We start from the raw sequence: 20884 nt of genomic DNA on the forward strand, positions 1-20884 counted from the left end.
AGGCAGTTTTTAAAAGTAGGGTATTTTCTTCAAAAGAGATTAGGAAATCTTCATGCAACTCATTATTAACATTAATTTTAGCAGAGTATCTCTGAGAACCTTCCAGAGAAGTATGTGGATTGTTTATCTGGAGCTGCTGGTCCAAGAGGAAAAAAGACAGTAAATGGACAAGTAGAAGGTAAGAACTGTATTTTATAGAAAAGTCATTTGACAAAATATTGAATTAAAATGGGATTGCTGATATGTTCTAATCACCAAAGAAAATCACCTGTCAGAGAAGACATAGTGAAGAAAAAGAGGAGGAGGGAAATTATGTATTTTATCAGGTTTCAGCCACAGATTACATTGAGAATCCAGTTTAAGGACTCAGTTATTAGTTCCTAGACTTCCTTCACAGTCCAATGTTTAAGACTCTGGTTAAGACTCTCCAATGCAGGGGGTGCAGGTTTGATCCCTGGTAAGGGAACTAAGATTCCATGTGACACATGACCCCCAAAAAATTATTAGTTCTGTTTCAAGATACTGTACAGCCTAAGGAAGGTCAAGAAATAAAGAGGCAAGAGGGAATGAAGGATGAGTGAGGCAGAGGGTACAGGGAGGAAATGAAGGAAAGGAAGCACAGGTCTGTGGGGGAAGGGGGCAATAAGTAATGAAGGTCTCTAGATAAAGGGAGAGTATTTGATATGGACGATGCATTTGAAGTGAGCTTCCAGCACCAAAACTTGTCAGAGAAGAACAGCAAAGTTTTCCCCCCTTCCTGTCTTCCTCATTGTTAGGGAGGCATTCAGGATTGCGGTCCCTGGGCGTGCAGAGCTGTGTGTTATCCTCTGTGGGGGAGCGTGGGCATAGGTGCTCAGCTGTAAATGTTTGCAAATTGGAGTCATACGAAATGTTGCTGCTTTATAGGATGGTGTCACATAGGCCAACAAAAGAGAACTAGAAAGAAGGAGCAAGCAGGGGGCGTGATACAGAGATCAAGTAACCTACAACATGATAGTCCACTGGAAAGTTTCCCACTTGCAATGCAGTTTCACTTTGGGGGTAAGTGTTAGAGTGAGGAAGTTGAGGCGAAGCTTTCAGGAGAATAAATTAAGTTGATGTCTCTGTTAGCTCAGTTGGTAAAGAATCCACCTGCAATGCAGGAGACCCTGGTTTGATTCCCAGGTCAGGAAGATCCCCTGGAAAAGGGAAAGGCTACCCATTCCAGTATGCTAGCCTAGAGAACTGGACATGACTGAGTGACTTTCACTTTCACTTTTAAAGTAGAAGCAGACTCCGTATAGACCAGAGTTTCTCAAAGTTTAATTAGTCGCCTTTGGACCTTGTGTGAAGTGCACATGCTGAGCAGGAGGTCTGTGAATCTGTGTTTCTGACAAGCTCTCCGAGTAGCAAGGGTGTAGCCTTGCATTTAGAGAAATCTAGAAGAACATTGGATAGTACAGGGCATAACAGGATCAAGGAAAAGCATTATTATGTTTTTCTTTCTGAGTGTGTCTATAGCCAGAGAGAAGCAAAAAGTCGTAGTCGTAATTATAGGTGTAAGATACCATTGCTAAGCAAAAAGGGAAAAAGAAGTGGTGGGGCTGATCCGTAGAAAGAATGTAAAGGGGGAAGAATTAAGACCACAGATCCAGAGATTACTACCCTTTGGATAGGAGAGAATCTAGTGAAAGGATGAAGGGAGGAAAGTGGGCCTTAGGGAGGTGAGTTCGGAGTTGATGAGGAAACTTGAGAGAACTCCTCCTAAATGGCTTCAGTGTATTTGCACTGAAAAGAGATAAGATCATTGTTGCTCCAGAGAATACTAGAGGTAGGAGGGGGTGCTAGAAGTGGGGGAAACTCCAGCCACTCCAAGTAACTCTCAGGCATCAAAGATATGTGTTGTATTGGTATTTGTTATTCAAATTAGATTAATTTGAATATGGAGACACTGACTTTTTTCTTTTTAAGATAGCTGATTTTTTGAAAGTTGTTTTATAGAGATCCTTTGAAACATTAGCTTGATGTATCAAACCAAACTAAGTTTTGAAACAAAACAGGTTAATAGGCTTCATTCCCTAAATACTAGAAATATTTTCAATAAGTACTATACTGATTTTAAAACATGCAAGATTTTCAATGTCTAATCATTCTGTGGCAATTAAATTTATTATTTCCTTTTTGATAATTGTATTTCAATATTGAGAATTTATTATACATTATTTCCTAGATGTGTTTTATATACCTTCTTCTGTGAGTGGATTGAGAAACTTTAAGATGGCCCAACTAGAGGAGCCAAGACATGTAGACATACCAGTAGCCCACATAGATATGGAAAAATAATGAATATTTTTATGAGCCATTTATCTACAAGTGTATATCCAGGGTAATCAGTTCATTACTCTTTCTCCGATGAGAAATGAACTATACCTTCTGGTGAACTGTCATCGCACTGTGTACTTCTTAAATGACTGGGCAGATAGAAGAACATGATAAATACTTGCAGTATAATGGTGTAAATGATAGCTGCTGTATTGCATTCAAGATATACTGGTGCATTTTACCATCAGCTTTCATGTTTATCTTCTTGGGGTCATGGTTTGCTCCTCTGATTAAGATCACTTTTCTCCTCATCAGTCGGCATGTTCACATTGGTCTGTGTGCACTTTAGTATTTTATAAATTCATTAAAAACGTAATGTTACTTTTGAAATCTTAACTGCATGTTTTGTTAAACCTGTATTTCTATTGTTTCTTCACTATCCATTGTGGATTCCTATGTCTGTTTTGCTGGTATCCTAACATACCCCTAAAATCAAGACACTAAAACCGAATGTATTCACTGCCAAGGCTGAGTGCGAGGTTTCTGCTGAGTCCTAACTCTGCCTGGATGTACAGCTGGCTTTCATGTTTACATGAAATTAACTCTGTGTCCCTTTTGCCTTTTAGATTCTCCTGGGAAATATCCTAATGTGAAGGTAAAAACGTTTATGTTTTTATCTTGAATTATGAACTGTAGATTGTATCATGTGTACATTATTTATTAATCAACTTGTTTCCAAACCCATTCAGCCTGCAGTCTTAGTGAAAGATTCTGTTCCTAGTAAAACAGTCAGAATGAAGGATTTACAAACATCCAGTTCAGGTAAATTTTGCAATACACACTTAACTCTGGAAAGAGGGACACTGAAATATTTGGAATGCTAAGTCTTCATAGTCCTGACTTCTTTTTGCAAATTTAATTGAAGGATTTGACATACATAATCCAAATGTTATTGTTGGTATCCATGTTTTGAAAAAAAAAGATAGGTACAAGCATAAAAACAAGAAATTTTTGAAATGTAAGCTTGAACTCAGTATGTTTCCGTATATGTTTTGATACCCTGAAGTTCTCAGTTTGGAAACTCTATGCTTCTCAGGAATTAATTATTATTATTAATTAATTAATTATTCTCAGATTAATTATTAGACTCTTAAGATTTTTCCATTGCCCAAAAATGCTTACTTGATCTCTGACCTTTACCTAGAGTAAAGCTTCATTTGCTAATATGTCAGTTATATTTCGGCTTATAATTATTTCATTTTAGTGTTGTTATCAGATGTTTTGGTTAGCAGACAGTGTGTGTGTGTTTGTGTATGTGAGTTTATGGTGTCTTTGATTATTGAAAGTAGGGGAAGTAATCATACTTTAATGACTATTTGATGACATAATATTTTAAAATAGTGATTCTGAAAGTTTTTGGCTTTAGGATGCTTTTATACTTTTAATACTTAAAAATTATTGAGAATTCCAAGGAGCTTTTGTTTTTGTCTATTGATGTTCACTCTATTGGAGTTCAGTTCAGTCGCTCAGTCATGTCCAGCTCTTTGCGACCCTGTGGACTGCAGTACACCAGGCTTCCCTGTCTATCACCAACACCTGGAGCTTATACAAACTCGTGTCCGTCCAGTTGGTGATGCCATCCAACCATCTCATCCTCTGTCTTCCCCTTCTCCTTGAGCCTTCAATCTTTCCCAGCATCAGGGTCTTTTCAAATGAATTGGTTCTTCACATCAGATGGCCAGAGTATTGGAGTTTCAGCTTCAGCATCAGTCTTTCCAATGAATATTCAGGACTGATTTCCTTTAGAATTGATTGGTTTGATCTCCTTGCAGTCCAAGGGAGTCTCAAGACTCTTCTCTAACACCACAGTTCAAAAGCATCAATTCTTTGGTGCTCAGCTTTCTTTATAGTCCCAACTCTCACATCCATATATGACTACTGGAAAAACCAGAGCTTTAACTAGATGGACCGATCCTGGCAAAAAAATGTCTCTGCTTTTTAATATGCTGTCTAGGTTGGTCATAACTTTTCTTCCAAGGAACAAGCATCTTTTAATTTCATGGCTGCAGTTACCATCTGCAGTGATTTTGGAGCCCAAGAAAATAAAGCCTGTCACTGTCTCCATTGTTTCCCCATCTTTTTGCTATGAAGTGTTGGGAGCAGATGCCATGATCTTAGTTTTCTGAATGTTGAGTTTGAAGCCAACTTTTTCACTCTCCACTTTCACTTTCATCAAGAGGCCCTTTAGTTCTTCTTTGCTTTCTACCATAAGGGTGGTATCATCTGCATATCTGAGGTTATATCTGAGGTTATTGATATTTCTCCTGGCAATCTTAATTCCAGCTTATGCTTCATCCAGCCCAGCATTTCACATGATGTACTTTGTATACAAGTTAAATAAGCAGGGTGACAATATACAGCCTTGACGTACTCCTTTCCCTATTTGGAATCAGTCTGTTGTTCCATGTCCAGTTCTAATTGTTGCTTCTTGACCTGTATACAGATATCTCAGGAAGCAGGTCAGGCAGTCTGGTGTTTCCATCTCTTTAAGAATTTTCCAGTTTGTTGTGATCCACACAGTCAAAAGCTTTGGCATAGTCGATAAAGCAGAAGAAGATGTTTTTCTGGAACTCTCTTGCTTTTTTGATGATCCAATGGATGTTGGCAATATGATTTCTGGTTCCTCTGCCTTTTCTAAATCCAGCATGAACATCTGGAAGTTCATGGTTCATGTATTGCTGAAGCCTGGCCTGGATAATTTTGAGCATTACTTTACTAGCATGTGAGATGAGTGCAATTGTGCGATAGTTTGAGCATTCTTTGGCATTGCCTTTCTTTGGGATTGGAATGAAAACTGACCTTTTCCAGTCCTGTGGCCACTGCTGAGTTTTCCAAATTTTCACAGCATCATCTTTTAGGATTTGAAATAGCTCAACAGGAATTCCATCACCTCCACTAGCTTTTTTTGTAGTGATGCTTCCTAAGGCCCACTTGACTTCGCATTCCATTATGTCTTGCCCTAGGAGAGTGATCACACCATGGTGCTTCTCTGGGTCATGAAGATCTTTTTTGTACAGTTCTTCTGTGTATTCTTGCCACCTCTTCTTAATATCTTCTGCTTCTGTTAGGTCCATACCATTTCTATCCTTTATTGTGCTCATCTTTACATGAAATGTTCCCTTAGTATCTCTGATTTTCTTGAAGAGATTCTAGTCTTTCCCATTCTATTGTTTTCCTCTATTTCTTTTCATTGATCACTGAGGAAGGCTTTCTTTTCTCTCCTGATATTCTTTGGAACTCTGCATTCAAATGGGCATATCTTTCCTTTTCTCCTTTGCCTTCAGCTTCTCTTTTCTCAGCTATTTGTAAGGACTCCTCAGGCAACCATTTTGCCTTTTTGCATTTCTTCTTGGGGATGGTCTTAGTTATTGCCTCCTGTACAATGTCACGAACCTCCGTCTATAGGTCTTCAGGCACTCTGTCTATCAGATCTAATCCCTTGGAGTCTATTTGTCACTTCTGTTGTATAATCCTAAGGGATTTGATTTAGGTCATACCTGAATGGTCTAGTGGTTTTCTCTAGTTTCTTCAATTTTAGTCTGAAATTGGCAATAAAGAGTTCATGATTTGAGCCACAATCAGCTCCCGTCTTCTTTTTGCTGACTATATAGAACTTCTCCATCCTTGGCTGCAAAGAATATAATCAGTCTGATTTAGGTATTGACCATCTGGTGATGTCCATGTGTAGAGTTTTCTTTTGTGCTGTTAGAAGAGGGTCTTTGCTATGGCTAGTGGTTTCTCTTGGCAAAGCTCTGTTAGTCTTTGCCCTGCTTCATTTTGTACTGCAAGGCCAAATTTGCCTGTTACTCCAGGTATCTCTTGACTTCCTACTTTTGAGTTCCAGTCCCCTACAATGAAAAGGACATCATTTTTAGGTGTTAGTTCTAGAAGGTTTTGTAGGTCTTCATAGAACTGCTCAACTTCAGCCTCTTCAGCATTAGTAGTCAGGGCATAGACTTGGATTACTGTGATATTGAATGGTTTGCCTTGGAAACGAAGAGAGATCATTCTGTTGTTTTTGATATTGCATCCAAGTACTGCATTTCAGACTCTTTTGTTGAGTATGATGGCTACTCCATTTCTTTTAAGGGATTCTTGCCCACTGTAGTAGATATAATGGTCATCTGAGTTAAATTCACCCATTCTAGTCCATTTTATTCACTGATTCCTAAAATGTTGATGTTCACTCTTGCCATCTCCTGTTTGACCACTTCCCATTTGCCTTGATTCATGGACCTAACTTTCTAGGTTCCTATGCAATATTGCTCTTTACAGCATCAGACGTTGCTTCCATCACCAGTCCCATCCACAACTGGTTATTGTTTTTGCTTTGGCTACGTCTCTTCATTGTTTCTGGAGTTATTTCTCCACCGATCTCCAGTAGCATATTGGGCACCCACCGACCTGGGGAGTTCATCTTTCAGTGTCCTGTCTTTGTGTCTTTTCATACTGTTCATGGGGCTCTCAAGGCAAGAATACTGAAGTGGCTTGCCATTCCCCTCTCCAGTGGACCACATTTTGTCAGAACGCTCCACCATGACCCATCCATGTTGAGTGGCCATACACTGGTTGGCTCAGAGTCTCATTGAATTAGACAAGGCTATGGTCCTTGTGATCAGTTTGGTTAGTTTTCTGTGATTGTGGTTTTCGTTCTATCTGCCCTCTGATAGAGAAGGATAAGCGGCTTATGGATGCTTCCAGATGGAAAAGACTGACTGAGGATCTTGTTCTGATGGGCGGGGCCACGCTCAGTCAGTCTTTCATCCAATTTTCTGTTGGTGGGTGGGGCTGTGTTCCCTCCCTGTTTTTTGACCTAGAGGCCCACCTATGGTGGAGATGGTGAAGCTAATGGTGATGTCTTTCAAAAGGTCCTGTGTTTGCACTGTTGCTCTCAGTGTCCCCATGATCACTGCAGCAGGCCACTGCCGACCCACGCCTCCACCAGACACTCCTGGAAGATGAACTAAACACATAAAGCACGGCACACACAATCCTAATGGCTGATTCCATTAGTCATTAGAGTTTTGCTATCACATATGCTGTCTCTGAAGAACTCCACTGTGCACTCAGAACAGAATGAGAATGGAAGTGACGTTTACTGTTACTGTGAAAATAGTTTTGACCTCTTAGACCCCCTGACCCAAGTCTCTGGACTTCAGGGATTCTCAGGGCACATTGGGAACCATCATTTGAAACCATTGACGTGGTTGGATGTGAAATGATAAAGGGTCCCTTGTGGTGACACAGGATTTAAAGTTCACTTTTACATTTCTTGCTTGTTTCTTTGACATCTCTTAAGAAATTAAGACCTGACAGTTCCTTTTTTTTAAAAGCAAATATTTCTGTGTTGCATTCATTTTTGCCTCATGGTGCTCTGTGCTCTTTGGATCCAGTGTGGTCCTAAACTTACCCTGTTTTCACATGGAAACAATTAGTGACCCACAAAGCTATGATTTCCTATATAAGTTTATGATGTTTATTCAAGGCTTAAAAAATCAGTTCTGAAGATACTGATAGTTTGAGGAAGACCGTCTCATTGTAATTAAAGCAGTTGGTGGTGGTGTTCAGTCGCTAATCATGTCCAACTCTTTGTGACCCCATTGACTGCAGCACGCTAGGCCTCCCTGTGCCTCACCATCTCCTGGAGTTTGCCCAAGTTCACATTCATTGAATCAGCGGTGCTATCCAACCATCTCATCCTCTGCTTTCCCCTTCTCCTCCTGCTGTCAGTCTTTCCCAGCATCAGGATCTTTTCCAGTGAATCGGCTCTTCACATCAGGTGCCCAAGGTATTGGAGCTTCAGTTTCAGCATCAGTCCATCCAATGAGCATTCAGGGTTGATTTCTCTTAGGATTGACTGGTTTGATCTCTTTGCTGTCCAAGGAACTCTCAAGAGTCTTCTCTAGCACCACAGTTTGAAAGAATCAGTTCTTAGGTGCTTAGCCTTCTTTATGGTCCAACTCTCACATCCGTACATGATACTGAAAAAACTATGGCTTTGGCTGTGTGGACCTTTGTCGACAAAGTGATGTCTTTGCTTTTTGATGTTGTCTAGGTTTGTACCATTAATTAAAGTAATACCATTCATTAAAAGTGTTTTTAAAAACCATGGTCTCTAGAGCATACAGTATTGTAAGGCATAATTAAATGTAAAATAAGTTAGACGTATATTTTGTTAATAAAATATTTGTATGTTGAAAACAAATAATTATTAGTAAAGTTCTTATGGAATACAGACTTATGTAATAGAAATTGAGTGAATCAAAGTAAATAATACTAGAAAATTAAAAACAGAAGAAATGAGATACACTAGTTAATGTCTCTTTGAAGATAAGATACAGTAAGCTGGGAAGGACTAGTGAGTCTGAAGGGAGCGGAGGACTTGGAACTGATTCTCTGAGGAAAGACTTTGCCCAAGTTAGTCAGAGTTGTATTCTTACATTCTAATAAAGGGAGACTTTGTTCTCACATTTTTCAGATTTGGCTTCTACTGCTTTGCGCCTCAGTGTTGAGACTTGTCAGAGAGCTGGGCATTTGAGAGTTGATGATCAGTGTCCATTGATGTCACAGTCAGTGACCAAAAATCAGTCAACATCCACAGAATTTGGACAGATGACCATAGCAGATAAAGTGAAGAGGAATATTGCGGCGGTGTTTCTGGTAGGGAATTCCACGCTCCATGACCTGTGCCAGTCTCAGCTGCTGGAAAACAGAGAAAGCAAACAAGGTAATGCAGAAGCCCAGGGCACTCAGCCGTGCGCCACCTGGGCACGGCCTTACCGTCATTCTGACGTTTCCAAATTAGAGATTTTGTGGCAAAATCTACCTTGTGTTGACTCCTTTCATACAACCTACGGCCAATACCAATAAATACCTCTTAGCAAGATGTTGCATTCTCCCTCTGACCGTAGTAATACAATAAATAATAAAGAGAGTTAGGAGAAAGTAAGTTCATTTTGGCTAGTATTTAGCATACACCTGAGAGTGAGTAGGAGGATTATATTTAGAACTCTGGGACTAGTTGGGAGACCTAGGTAGACAGAGATTGCCTTCTTAAAACGTGACTTTGTAGCAGTATTTTTATATAGCTCTAAATTCATAAATATTAGTTATCATTATATTCAGGATAACTGCAAAAGCAGCTCTGAAACCAAGTATTAAAATATTTCTTGTGTTTTCTGACTTAATATATTTTAGAATTGGCTTTCCCAGTGGTAATGGGAGTCATGGGAAATTTGTTACATAGTACCTCCTTCTCAGCTCTGTCCACATAATATCAACTTGTTTTATTATTTGTAATGAATTAAGAGTTCACAAGGGATGTTGGTTTGAAGGAGTGCTGTATCATTTAAAAGCAGTATACAGAAGATCAATTCTGCTTCTACTAGAATGCCCAGTCTATTAAGTAACCACGTCTAATAACGTGTTGTCCGTAAATACTAATTAATTTAGTGCCTTTAATCAGTTATGTGGTCAGGGCTATAGTAAGAAATCATACACTGTTTCTTTTTACACTCCTGTAGTTTTTTGTTTCTATCCTCACCTTTGCATTTACAAAAGATTCTCAGTTATCTCCTAGAATAGTGACTGCAAGTTCTAAACTCAAAGTGTTTGTCTCTCTTTTTTTTTTAATCTATACAACTGAGTCATTTGCTCTTCTTTCTCCGTGAGTTTGGTAAGTCCAGGAAACACAGATTCAAATAAAACAGCTACACAAGTCCCTCCAACACTGGATGGTGTGGAATAGGAAAACTACAAAATAAATAGAAGCAACTTCAGTCAGTTCATGTTGTTTCTCTTCTCAGCCGACACTTTTTATAAAATAACAAGCACAATCTACTCCTTCAGAGTCCCAGGATTTGTACATTTATTGGGTTCTTAAAGATTTATTCTATACTAGACCCTGAAAGTTTTATATCCTAAATATTTCTGGAAACACTCCCTCAGTTCAGGCCTGCATCACCTTTTTACCCCGCTGTTAATGCCTTCAGATTCATCTTCCTCATTTTATTTCTGTTCTCTTCAGTTTCATCCCTCCCTGAGCGTTTAGTCACCAATCTCAAAAGCACACATGACCATGAAGCACTCTAAATCACGTTAATGTCTAGACCTCTTAAAGCGCCATTGATGCTTTCATAATCTGACTTCTGCCCGACTCTCCATCTCTCTCTCTTTCTGTCCTTTGCCCTGGAATTCTGAACTGCTGTTGAGGCCCCCATCACCTGTTCTGTTGTTGTTGTACAATCGCTCAGTCGTGTCTGACTCTCTGTGACCCCATGGACTGCAGCACACCAGGCTTCCCTGTCCTTCACCATCTCCCAGAGCTTGCTCAAACTCACGTCCATCGAGTCGGTGATACCATCTAACCATCTCATCCTCTGTCGTCCCCTTCTCCTCCTGACTTCAATCTTTCCCAGCATCAGGGTCTTTTCCAGTGAGTCAGTTCTTCACATCAGGTGGCCAAAGTAGTGGAGCTTTAGCGTCAGCATCAGTCCTTCCAATGAATATTCAGGACTGATTTCCTTTAGCACTGACTGGTTGGATCTCCTTGCAGTCCAAGGGACTCTCAAGAGTCTTCTCCAACACCACAGCTGAAAAGCATCAGTTCTTTGGCATTCAGTCTTCTTTATGGTCCAACTCTCACATCCATACATGACCACCGGAAAAACCACAGCTTTGACTAGACAGACCTTTGTCGGCAAAGTAATGTCTCTGGTTTTGAATATGCTGTCAAAGTTTGTCATATCTTCTCTTCCAAGGAGCAAGCGTCTTTTAATTTCATGGCTGCAGTCACCATCTGCATTGATTTACGAGCCCAAGAAAATAAAGTCTGTCACCGTTTCCATTGTTTCCCCGTCTCTTTCCCACGAAGTGGTGGGGCCAGATGCCATGATCTCCAGTAGTCCCTGTCCCTGTACTTTGACAGATATCTACCCTGTCGTGCGTGTGCTTCTCTCCCCGTCTTGCTGCAGCCTTAAGTGCTCTCCCTTTCCTGCCCTCTGTTCCCTTGAAGTCTCCGCTCAGGCATTATCTCCAGAAAAGCCATCCCTGACACCTTTTATCTACATTTTTCTTTAAACTCCAGTATCTAGTACTGAGCAGAAACCCAAGAAGTAATTATTGAATAAAAGAAACAAAGACTATTTATACCAAGGTGATTTTTTAAAATTTATTTCTTTATTGAAGGATAATTGCTTTACAGAGTTTCATTGTTTTCTGTCAAACATCAGCATGAATCAGCCATAGGTATACATATATCCCCTCCCTTTTGAACCTCCCTCCCATCTCCCTCCCCATCCCACCACTCTAGGTTGATACAGAGCCCCTGTTTGAGTTTCCTGAGCCACACAGCAAATTCCCGTTGGCTGTCTATACCAAGGTGATTTTTAAGAGCTTGTCCTGTGCAGTTTAGGAGCCAAGAGGATTGACGTGTGAGGAAATAATTTACAGTTCAGAAGTGTGTCTATCACTAGGAAAATCTAGAAAGATACACTAGAAGAATCTTTAAAGTACTAAGGTAGCTACAAGGAAAGAGATACGTTTTTATCTGGGGAAAGATAGCTATAATCAAAGACAATTTTACAAAGCAGGTTGAGTCTTAAAAGATGAAAAGTAACTTGTCAAAAGAGTACAGGGAAGCATTTCAGACTAAGGAACTGATAAAAGCATAAAAAGTAAGGAATTTTGTAAACCATGAGTAATGTTGCAGTTGAAGCTTGGCATGTTGTTAAAAAGGTACTGTTATGAAGAAGAGAAAAGAATGTATTGTGACTTTATATGTCTGTCCTGTATTTTGAAATTTTGTTTGGTTTCTGATTGTTTTGTTCACTGATGTTTGGATGAATCTGTGACTGAATCTTTGAGCTGTTTGTGTGCCTGTAACCTGGTGACATCTGGTATTTCCCAAAGGATTTGCTTGAAATTTTTAGATCATTGGAAGTATTTCTTAAAGAAGTAGATATTCAGCTGAAGATTAAGATGACTTAATCTGTCATTTGATACAATGTTTTAGATCTATGTTTTAAATGAAGATTATGTCTTTTATCTAAACATTCTAAGTAATTTTAACTAAACATACAGATTTGTCAGCGGAACTAGACTTGGAAATGATATCAGAGGAAGCACAAGAAAAACTTGATGGAGATGAAAATAACCATTCACAGGTATATAAAACTGTAAATTTCAATTTCTGGTTTAATACTATATGAGAAAATGTGTATCAAACAAGGCAAATTAGAATGGAAAGGTAAGTTAAAACCCATCACAAATGAGTTAAAGCAGAAGTTTGGTGAAATTTGTGAGAAATACAAAATTACCTTTTGTCCTGAGGAAGATTCACTGCGTGATAACCCTAAAAAAGGAGTAAACAGAAAAGAAATATCTACTAATATGACAAATAATATACTTGATTGTGAGGGAAGAGATGCATTTGGAGTATCTATGTCTCTAGTATTCCAAACATTTCCTGAACAAAAAGAACCCAGTCTTGAAATTTTTTCCATTGTCTGTAAACTCTGGGTCCCTAGGATATGCTTGTCGGTTATCTTCAAAGCTTTGTTTCACTGAAAACAAAGTAGACATTGAAAATGATCAACTAGACATTGAACACATGTTTATCAAAATTGAGGAGAGTTTTTATAATGATACAGAAAATAAAAAAGTAGCAGACCCAGTAGTTACATTTGAAGTGAAAGAAGACCAAGAGTTTGACATGCAAATGTCACAAAACATGAGGCAACATCTTACTAATCGGAAATTAGACATCCAACAGACACATCAGTGTAGTCTGTGGCTTGTCCGCTCCAGGAAGATGAAACACATTATTCAAATAAAAAGCCACGGTACCCCTGCTGTTGTTATGAATACTGATCAGAAAGGCAAACCAATACAGGACTGCTTCCGGAAGCCACTGCATGCAGATAATTGTAGTGCTAGTAAGGATAAAAGCATGGAACTCGAATTAGAAAATGGGAATTCTTCACCAAAAAGTCACAGAGTATCCAAAGTACATGTAAATAAAGAATTACAGAAGGATATGCAGAGATTTAAGAATGAAATAGACATGTTACAAGTAGAGTTGCTGGCTTTGGAAAAAGAAAATTCAACTTTCGAAAGAGGTAGAGGTTCATTTGCTCTTGCTTTGGTTTTTCTCTTAATGATCTGGTCCATTTGATTTTCCACTTATGAATAAAGTGGGGTCATCTAAATAGGTAATTGTGTAGAAATAGATTATTTCTGCCATCACAATAATAGGAATTCAGGAAACAATTTTCATGGCTTTTGTCCTTCAATCAATCTAATACCTAATTCTGTCTCTGTCAGTCTTTGATGTGGACTGGGAAACTCATTTAGCTATGTACCATGTGATCTTCTGAGCTAGAATAAGCACCAAGGAAATTGCTTAAGAAGTATAATCAGCTAGGGTTTTGCAGTTGTTGTTTTTTTTCCTTTAACTCTGTTGGGTTAAATATGTTGTATTTCCATAGAATGGGAAGAAAGCAGTGACTGAGAGAAGGGACATAAACACGTGTTCCCTCTAATCTCTTCATTGTGGTTGAATATGTGTGATCTTCTCTGCTTTCCACAGTCACTGGGCACTTAGATTTCCAGCATGGCTGCTTCAGAATCTTTTTAATAACAAATACATGTACTCCCACTTATGCTTTAATCACCACTCTCAGATGTTTCTTTTGAGATAGACCTTTCCATTATGTTTTTTACTAAAATGTAGTAAGTTTTGACATGTGTGATTTTGTCACATAGGTTGTGTGTGTGTGTGTGTGTGTGTGAAAGTTACTCAGTCATGTCTGACTCTTGGCGAGCCCTTGGACTGTAGCCCGCCAGGCTCCTCTGTCCTTGGAATACCAGAGTGGGTAACCGTTCCCTTCTCCAGGGGATCTTCCCAACCCACATCTCCCGCATTGAAGGTGGATTCTTTAATATTTGAGCCACCAGGGAAGCCCATAGGTAATATAAACCCTCAGCAAAAAAGAAAAAAAAATTAAGTCTTTATTTCCAAAGGAGAAAACTGAGTTCTGAGACACTGTGAGATTTTTCTTTCTTCAGTAATAGGTTTTTAAATTGTTTGTTTGCTCTTTTGTGTAAGAGGTGCTTTGACTGAATTTGAACAATAGACAAGGAAAAAAAAAAACTCTACGTATTCTCCTGTTAAAAAAAAAAGGAGATGAGCCCTATCCCCAACTAAGGCATTTAAAAATACTGTGCCAAAGTCACACTTTTAACTTACCTGATTAATCTGGTGAATTTGGTAATTTATCACATTCAAGGTTACAGAATTGTATCATTTCTTTTGGTGCCATAAAATGCTAGGGAGTGCCACTTTAGGGGCTTTGAACAAAAACTTGAACTTTTTTGAATTTTACTGCTGTTTTTGGTAAATAGTGGGGCGACAGTAGGCAATTATTTCTATACCCTCTAGCTGTAAGGTTTGACTGTTAGTGCATGTGGAATTGGGAAGCGTTACTTATATTCCAGAATTCCACACTAACTAACAACTCCTCAGTTTCATTCTGCTCCTTGTGTTTTGGTAAACTTTGGTTCATATATTTTAGTGAACACCATTACTTTTTTGCTATCTCCTGGATCCAAGTGAAAAAAAGAATTGTAAAAGGCAGAGGGAAAAGAATAGCTTTAGTGCAGAAAGAAGAAAGTTTCCTTTCTGTCTCTGAGGCACTAAGGTGCCACATCCTCTACATCTGGCTGTGTAATGGAAAATCCAGGTGGTAAAGACCGAAGAAGACAGATTTTGTGTCTTTGTCTTTTTATTTCTCTGTCTCCGCCAGTCAGATGGGGAAGACTGAATGTGAATAATTGCATCTTATGAAGAAAGCCATTTTTGAAATTTTGGGAATTTTGTTTCTTTTCTTCAAACAGAAAGGAGCAGATTTTAGAAAAATTTCAGTGACTTGTAAGTGGCAAAATAAGCACAAAAATGTTTTTATCACTTAAATTCAGGGCAAACGCTGAGGCAAATAATAAAATTGAAAACAAAGATGTTTATAATAAAGAAGTAGCAATTATTCTGAGTGTCAAACTTTCACTAAAGGTTCAAGAAGAGAAGAAGCTCAAAAGTAGTGAAGTGGAAGTATCAGACAACGAATGTAGTGCTGCTGATGAGAGTGGATTGAGTCAGCAGAGAAAGAGTGGAGGAAACAGCAGCCAGGAGTTTCCTGCTACGGAGGATGAAGATTTTGATAGGTAATCCTGTATCAATATTTAACATCAGGCCATTTGTTATTTTCCTATAAAGTAATTTCTAACTTGAACTAATGTTTGTGATTTACACATTTTACATTTTACTAGGGATATAGTTATTTTTAATACTCTTGTCCTTTAGCCTTAATACTAGAGTTCCTTTGTTAACATACCACCATGTTACAGTATTAGAGTATTCTGGATTTGAATGCATACTTGCCTTAACCAGTGTGTTGTATATTTAAATTTATTTTATGTCACTAATGAACATCCTTTTGTTTCAGTTTGAGGACTTCTTTCAGCATTTCTTATGAGGTGGGACTAGTGGTGATGAACTCCCTCAGGTTTGCTTTGTCTGGGAAAGTTTTTATTTCTCCTTCCTTTCTGAAAGACAACTTTTCTGGATAGAGTACTCTTGGTTGGCAGGTTTTTTTCTCCTAACACTTTGAGTATGTCCATGGATGGAGGCCAAATTGCTATTGGTGGCAGGAGAACTGACGAGGCACCTGCTTTTCATCCAAGATGCTCTTGTCACCCCATCATGTGGGTGGTTTAAAATTAAACTCCCCCCTACTCTGGCCAAATATTTCCTTGATTTCTTCTTTCATGGTATATGTGCCTCATGTCATTTAAAATACCACCTAAGTTAAGTGTGGCTTTTTTCTGTGAATTCTCTTTTTCCTTTATTTCTGGTTGCACTGGGTCTCTGCCACCACAGTGCTCGGGCTTCTCAGTGTGGGGGCTTCTCTGGATGCTGAGCGTGGGCCCTGGGGCGCTGGCTGCAGTAGCTATGCAGCATGGGTTTAGTTGCCCCGTGGCACGTGGGATCTTCCCTGACAAGGAATTGAACCGGTGCCCCCTGTATTGGCAGGTGGACTCCGAAGCACTGGACCACCAGGGAAGTCCCTAAATTCTCCATTATTATATTTAGAAGCAAAACAGAAATATAGTAAAACTCTAATTATGACTCCCATGTTGAAGAGTGAAGGTGCTTAGGCAGTGGACTCCAGGTTTTCACTGTAGCCCTTGAGGTTCTTCTCAGTGTCTTTCCAGATCCATCTCTCTACTTTCTTCCATGTATTTTGTACTTTTCCTTCCAGGTTCCTTGGAAACAACCCAGATGCCCTGTGCCTGATGTTTGTGCTCACATTCGAATCTCCAAGTAGAATGATTTTCTCCCTTTTCTCTTTCTCAAGACCTCCTTTCTTCACTTCTTCTATAAGTCCTTCCTTATTCCACTTATGACTTTCGTATGTCAACTCGTACATATCATATTGTATCATAGTTGTATATCTGTGTTTGAAGGAAGAATTTGTTTTCTTGCATATGGTTCATACTTCATAACTGTTTTGAGAGTTAATCAATGACTTAAGATGAATAAGAGTTGGAATTTTACAAGAATTGTTTTTTTGTTCGTTATCAATTGAATTATTAGAAAACATTGGCTTTTTTGTGAATTTTTTAAAAGTAGCGACCCTGGTGTGCACAGGAAGAAAGTAAAGAAAAAGAACAGTGCCAAACGGACACCAGAAGACTGTGTGATTGCACCGATATTTGAAAACACCGATTCGCTGACTGGTGGTCTGCTGCACGTGAATGATAACAGAGTGAATCAAGATGATGACAGGTACACTCTACAGATTCTTTGTTTGTAGGGTAAGTAATATTGGCTCTGAGTACTTCCGGAAATAGAGCAGCATAATACAGTACACAGGCCAAGACAAGGCATTCCTCAACTCTAGTGGACGACCTATAGTTGAAAGTTGCTGAAAGGTTAAGGTGAGGACCAGTGACTTTGGCTGGAAGTCTTCCAGTGAAGAGTCCCCTTGCAAGCTGGACTGTAGTGAATGCACGTAAACAGCTCCGTAGGAAATATTATTGGGACAGGCAATGAAGAACTGGATGGTAATTGAAGAGGAATGTGGAGTTCAAAGGTGTTTCTTGTTTTATGTTAAGGGGGGAGCTTTTAGAGTGTGTATGCTGTTGGAAATGAGCCAGCGGAGGATGTGTTTATTTAATCTTGTTTGCATTTTCAATATTAGAAAGCTTATTGATTGTATGACATCATCTTTAAACTATTACAGTGAACTAATTGTACATAATACTTCTGCTCATATATAGTTTTATGGTAAGGGCTTGTTCATTGGTTCTGAAGTGTAATATTCCTATATAATTGAGTATGCAGATGACTACTTAATTCAATCACACGTAGATTTTCAAAAATTACATAATTGTGAATTTACAAACACTTAGGCTATACTGAATAGGATTTGATAATTCCTTGATGATTCTGGTTGATAGTAACTTCGTGAGTAGCTATGATTTTGTAAAGTACTCTGAAACATCGCATCATATTAACTTCATAGTTGTTTATAGATTTCAGGGAAAAGGGGAAGATTTTGTTTACATAAAATAGAAAAAAAAATATTAACAATCTTTCACAGATTATTCCTTTTGGATGATAAAGATCTAAATGACAAAAACCATGCTTCCTGTATTAAGAGTGTCCTTAACACATATTGTGTGCTCAGTAAGTGGATGTCAGGTGCGTGAAGAAACAGCAGAATGGTTGGATGAATGCCTATTGATGCATTTCTTTACGAAAAACAAATCTTTATTGAAAGTAGATTTCCAGACTTGCCTACATCTGGTCTTTTTATTTTTTGAGAAATACATTTTAAGATTCAGAAATTATTATTTATAGTTATAGCTAAACATGGAATAATGCTATAGATTCGTTCGCCATCATGTTATTTAAAAAGACTTTTCAATATTATTTTCTCAGCATATTTTGGAAGAGCAGTTTTGAAGCCAGATCTCCTGGGTTTGAATTCTGGGTCTGTTGGTGATGTGCTGTGTGGGCTTGGGCGAGTTCCTCAGCCTTTCTGTGCTCCATTTCTTCTTACACCTATCTCCCAGAATGACTGTGAGGATTAAAATTCCTTTAAGACATGTCAAGTGCTTATAATAATGCATAGCAGTTGCCTAGGAAGTCCTCAAAAAGCTAATATCATGGCTATTCAAAATGGGTTTCTTTCTTAGAAGGACTTAAGGAATATCTCCCAGATAGGTTTTATTGCCATAAAAATTAGTTCTTATTGAAAATGACAGGTGCAAAAAACTCTGCTATGCTGCTTTCTATCACATAACGCAAGTAACGTTATGTTTTTCCTTTGCCTTGGATCTAAATTTGATGCTTTATTAATATTACTGATATATTTTCTTTGTCCTTTAATGTTCCTCTTACTGATTGTTGTATCCTTTTATAGAAAATTACTTACCAATGCAGAATTTATCTAAAAAAGAAAAGTTTAGGTATTGTTTATATTTTTGAGTATTTACTATTAGCCTGAAAAGAATCATTTGTTTTTTTAGGCCTGCGAGAAAAACACCATATGAAAAGAAGAAGGTATAGTAAAAAAAATAATAATAATAAATTTAAAAAATATTTTCCTAGTAAAAAATACTTTTTAAAAGGAATAGTTGCAAAATAGAAAATCTTCCTTTGTTGTAGAGAACTTTACTTTAAACACATCATTTAGAAACACTACTGATAAAGTTATCCTTTTGATAAAAATCTGTTCTTTTAAGAAGTGTCTGTTTTTATTTTGATAAAGAGATTTATCACCTCTGTACACTTAACATATTTTATACATATTTTAAGGACATTGTGAGACAGTATTATTTATGTATAGGTCAAAGAACAAATTAATTATGTGAACCACCTGGATGACTTAACTCAGTCTTCTGAGACTGTTTCTGAGGATAACGACGTGCTTTACTCTACAAATTCCATGTTGCAAGTAGAACCACTTGGCTTGGGGCATAAAGGTAGGACCGCAGTGTAAATATTAACAGAAAGCCTGTTTGTGTATAGAGTAGTGATATATATACATCTTGTCTAGTACTGCTCTAGAGCCAGGGATATGTTACAGTGCTGTGCATCTCAGAAGTAGGTTCTGTATTAAAAGAACATGAATGTGAGTGTATACTCTAGCCACAGGCCTATGATCCTTCTCACTCACTGAACCTTCTGTTGACTCTTCTTTCCTGTGCCTTCACTCAAGGTCATGTTAGCATCATTTTCTTCCTAGAATAACTGAAATAATCTCAGAACTTCTTTCCTTGCCACTCCACCTTGAGGAACCTCAGTCTGCACAGCAGCTTTAATTATTTAACTATTAAAAAAAATTCAGATCTCATCATGTAACCCAAGTGTTGCTTCTTGCTGCATGGTTAAAGGTCACAATTGTCTAGCTTCATCTGGTTTTATTTTTTACCCTTCGTTCTACATGAATTTTAGCATCAGCGTGTCAATTTCCTAAAATGTCTGGTGGTCTTACGTTTTCATTTTTATTCAGTTCAAAATACTTTGTAATTATTCTTTTCATTACCTCTTTGATCCAGGGGTTATTTAGATCCGTGTGATTAGATCCGTGTGATTTAGCTTCCAAATGGTGAGAGTTTTCCAGAGATCCTTCTGTGCTCTTGCTTCTCATGATTTGTTAGGTGCATCCAGAGGGGCCCTGGGGCCAGGGCTGATATTTCCTGCCTTGGAGGCAAGACCTTGCTGACTACCCCATTCAATTTACTGTAAGGAGAAGTTTTTCCATCCTGGCCCATGAGAATAGATAGAATTCCTGGGACTGAGTGAGCACCAGTCACAGGTTCCAATAGTCTTTTCAGATGGTTTCTCCCTGGTCTCAGGTGGTTTCTCCCTGGTCTCAGGTCGTTTCTCCCAGATGGGTGCTCTTCGTTCCTCTGCTGAATACCTGAGGGGCTCCTCCTCAGATCTGCAGGGTCCTTTTTCTCTCTGTCCCACTCTCTCCTCTCCGTGGTTCTGATCTGTGATCTCTGCCCACTTTGGTTTCACCAGACTGTCAGCTTCATCACCTCCTATCAGGGAGTCTGGCTGACTCAGCTTCCATTCCTTCTCCTGTGTCGGGGCCTGGAAATTCTCTCCAGGCAGTGAGCTGGGGCGTTCCTTAGGCTAACCTCGTGTGTTTCCAGGATCGTTGTCCTTCACTCCCTGAAGTCCTTTGTCATGAGAATCATTGTTTAATGTATTTTGTTGGCGTTGTTTTTGCTCGCTCCACTCAGGAAGGTAAATCGGTCGCTGTTCCCTCTGTCTTGGTTAGAAACACACGGCAGCTGGAGACTGTCCACAGGGCTGCTCCTCCTGCTCTGCTTCCTCCTTCCTGCCCATCCTTCATTTCTCAGTGTGACATCTCTTCCGCAGGGAAATCTTTCCTGGACCCAGTCTGTGTCAAGTTCTGTTATGTGATCATAGAACTCTCTTTTCTTGGAG

The 20884-nt window shown here is 38.8% G+C and overlaps 1 protein-coding gene across 1 annotated transcript in view; it reads left to right on the forward strand.

Annotated features, from left to right (window-relative positions):
- Positions 1 to 20884, forward strand: part of LOC120869252 (ankyrin repeat domain-containing protein 26-like) — a 56769-nt gene that overhangs the window by 18995 nt on the left and 16890 nt on the right. Inside the window, 10 exon segments of the mRNA XM_040248434.1 lie at positions 82 to 178; positions 2928 to 2956; positions 3051 to 3123; positions 8840 to 9088; positions 12442 to 12524; positions 15428 to 15579; positions 15861 to 15920; positions 17045 to 17203; positions 18952 to 18985; positions 19272 to 19407. Of these exon segments, the coding sequence (XP_040104368.1) occupies positions 82 to 178; positions 2928 to 2956; positions 3051 to 3123; positions 8840 to 9088; positions 12442 to 12524; positions 15428 to 15579; positions 15861 to 15920; positions 17045 to 17203; positions 18952 to 18985; positions 19272 to 19407 (1072 nt within the window).

Source organism: Oryx dammah, unplaced genomic scaffold (assembly GCF_014754425.2).
Source record: "Oryx dammah isolate SB20612 unplaced genomic scaffold, SCBI_Odam_1.1 HiC_scaffold_10, whole genome shotgun sequence".
NCBI classification, from domain to species: Eukaryota; Metazoa; Chordata; class Mammalia; order Artiodactyla; family Bovidae; genus Oryx; species Oryx dammah.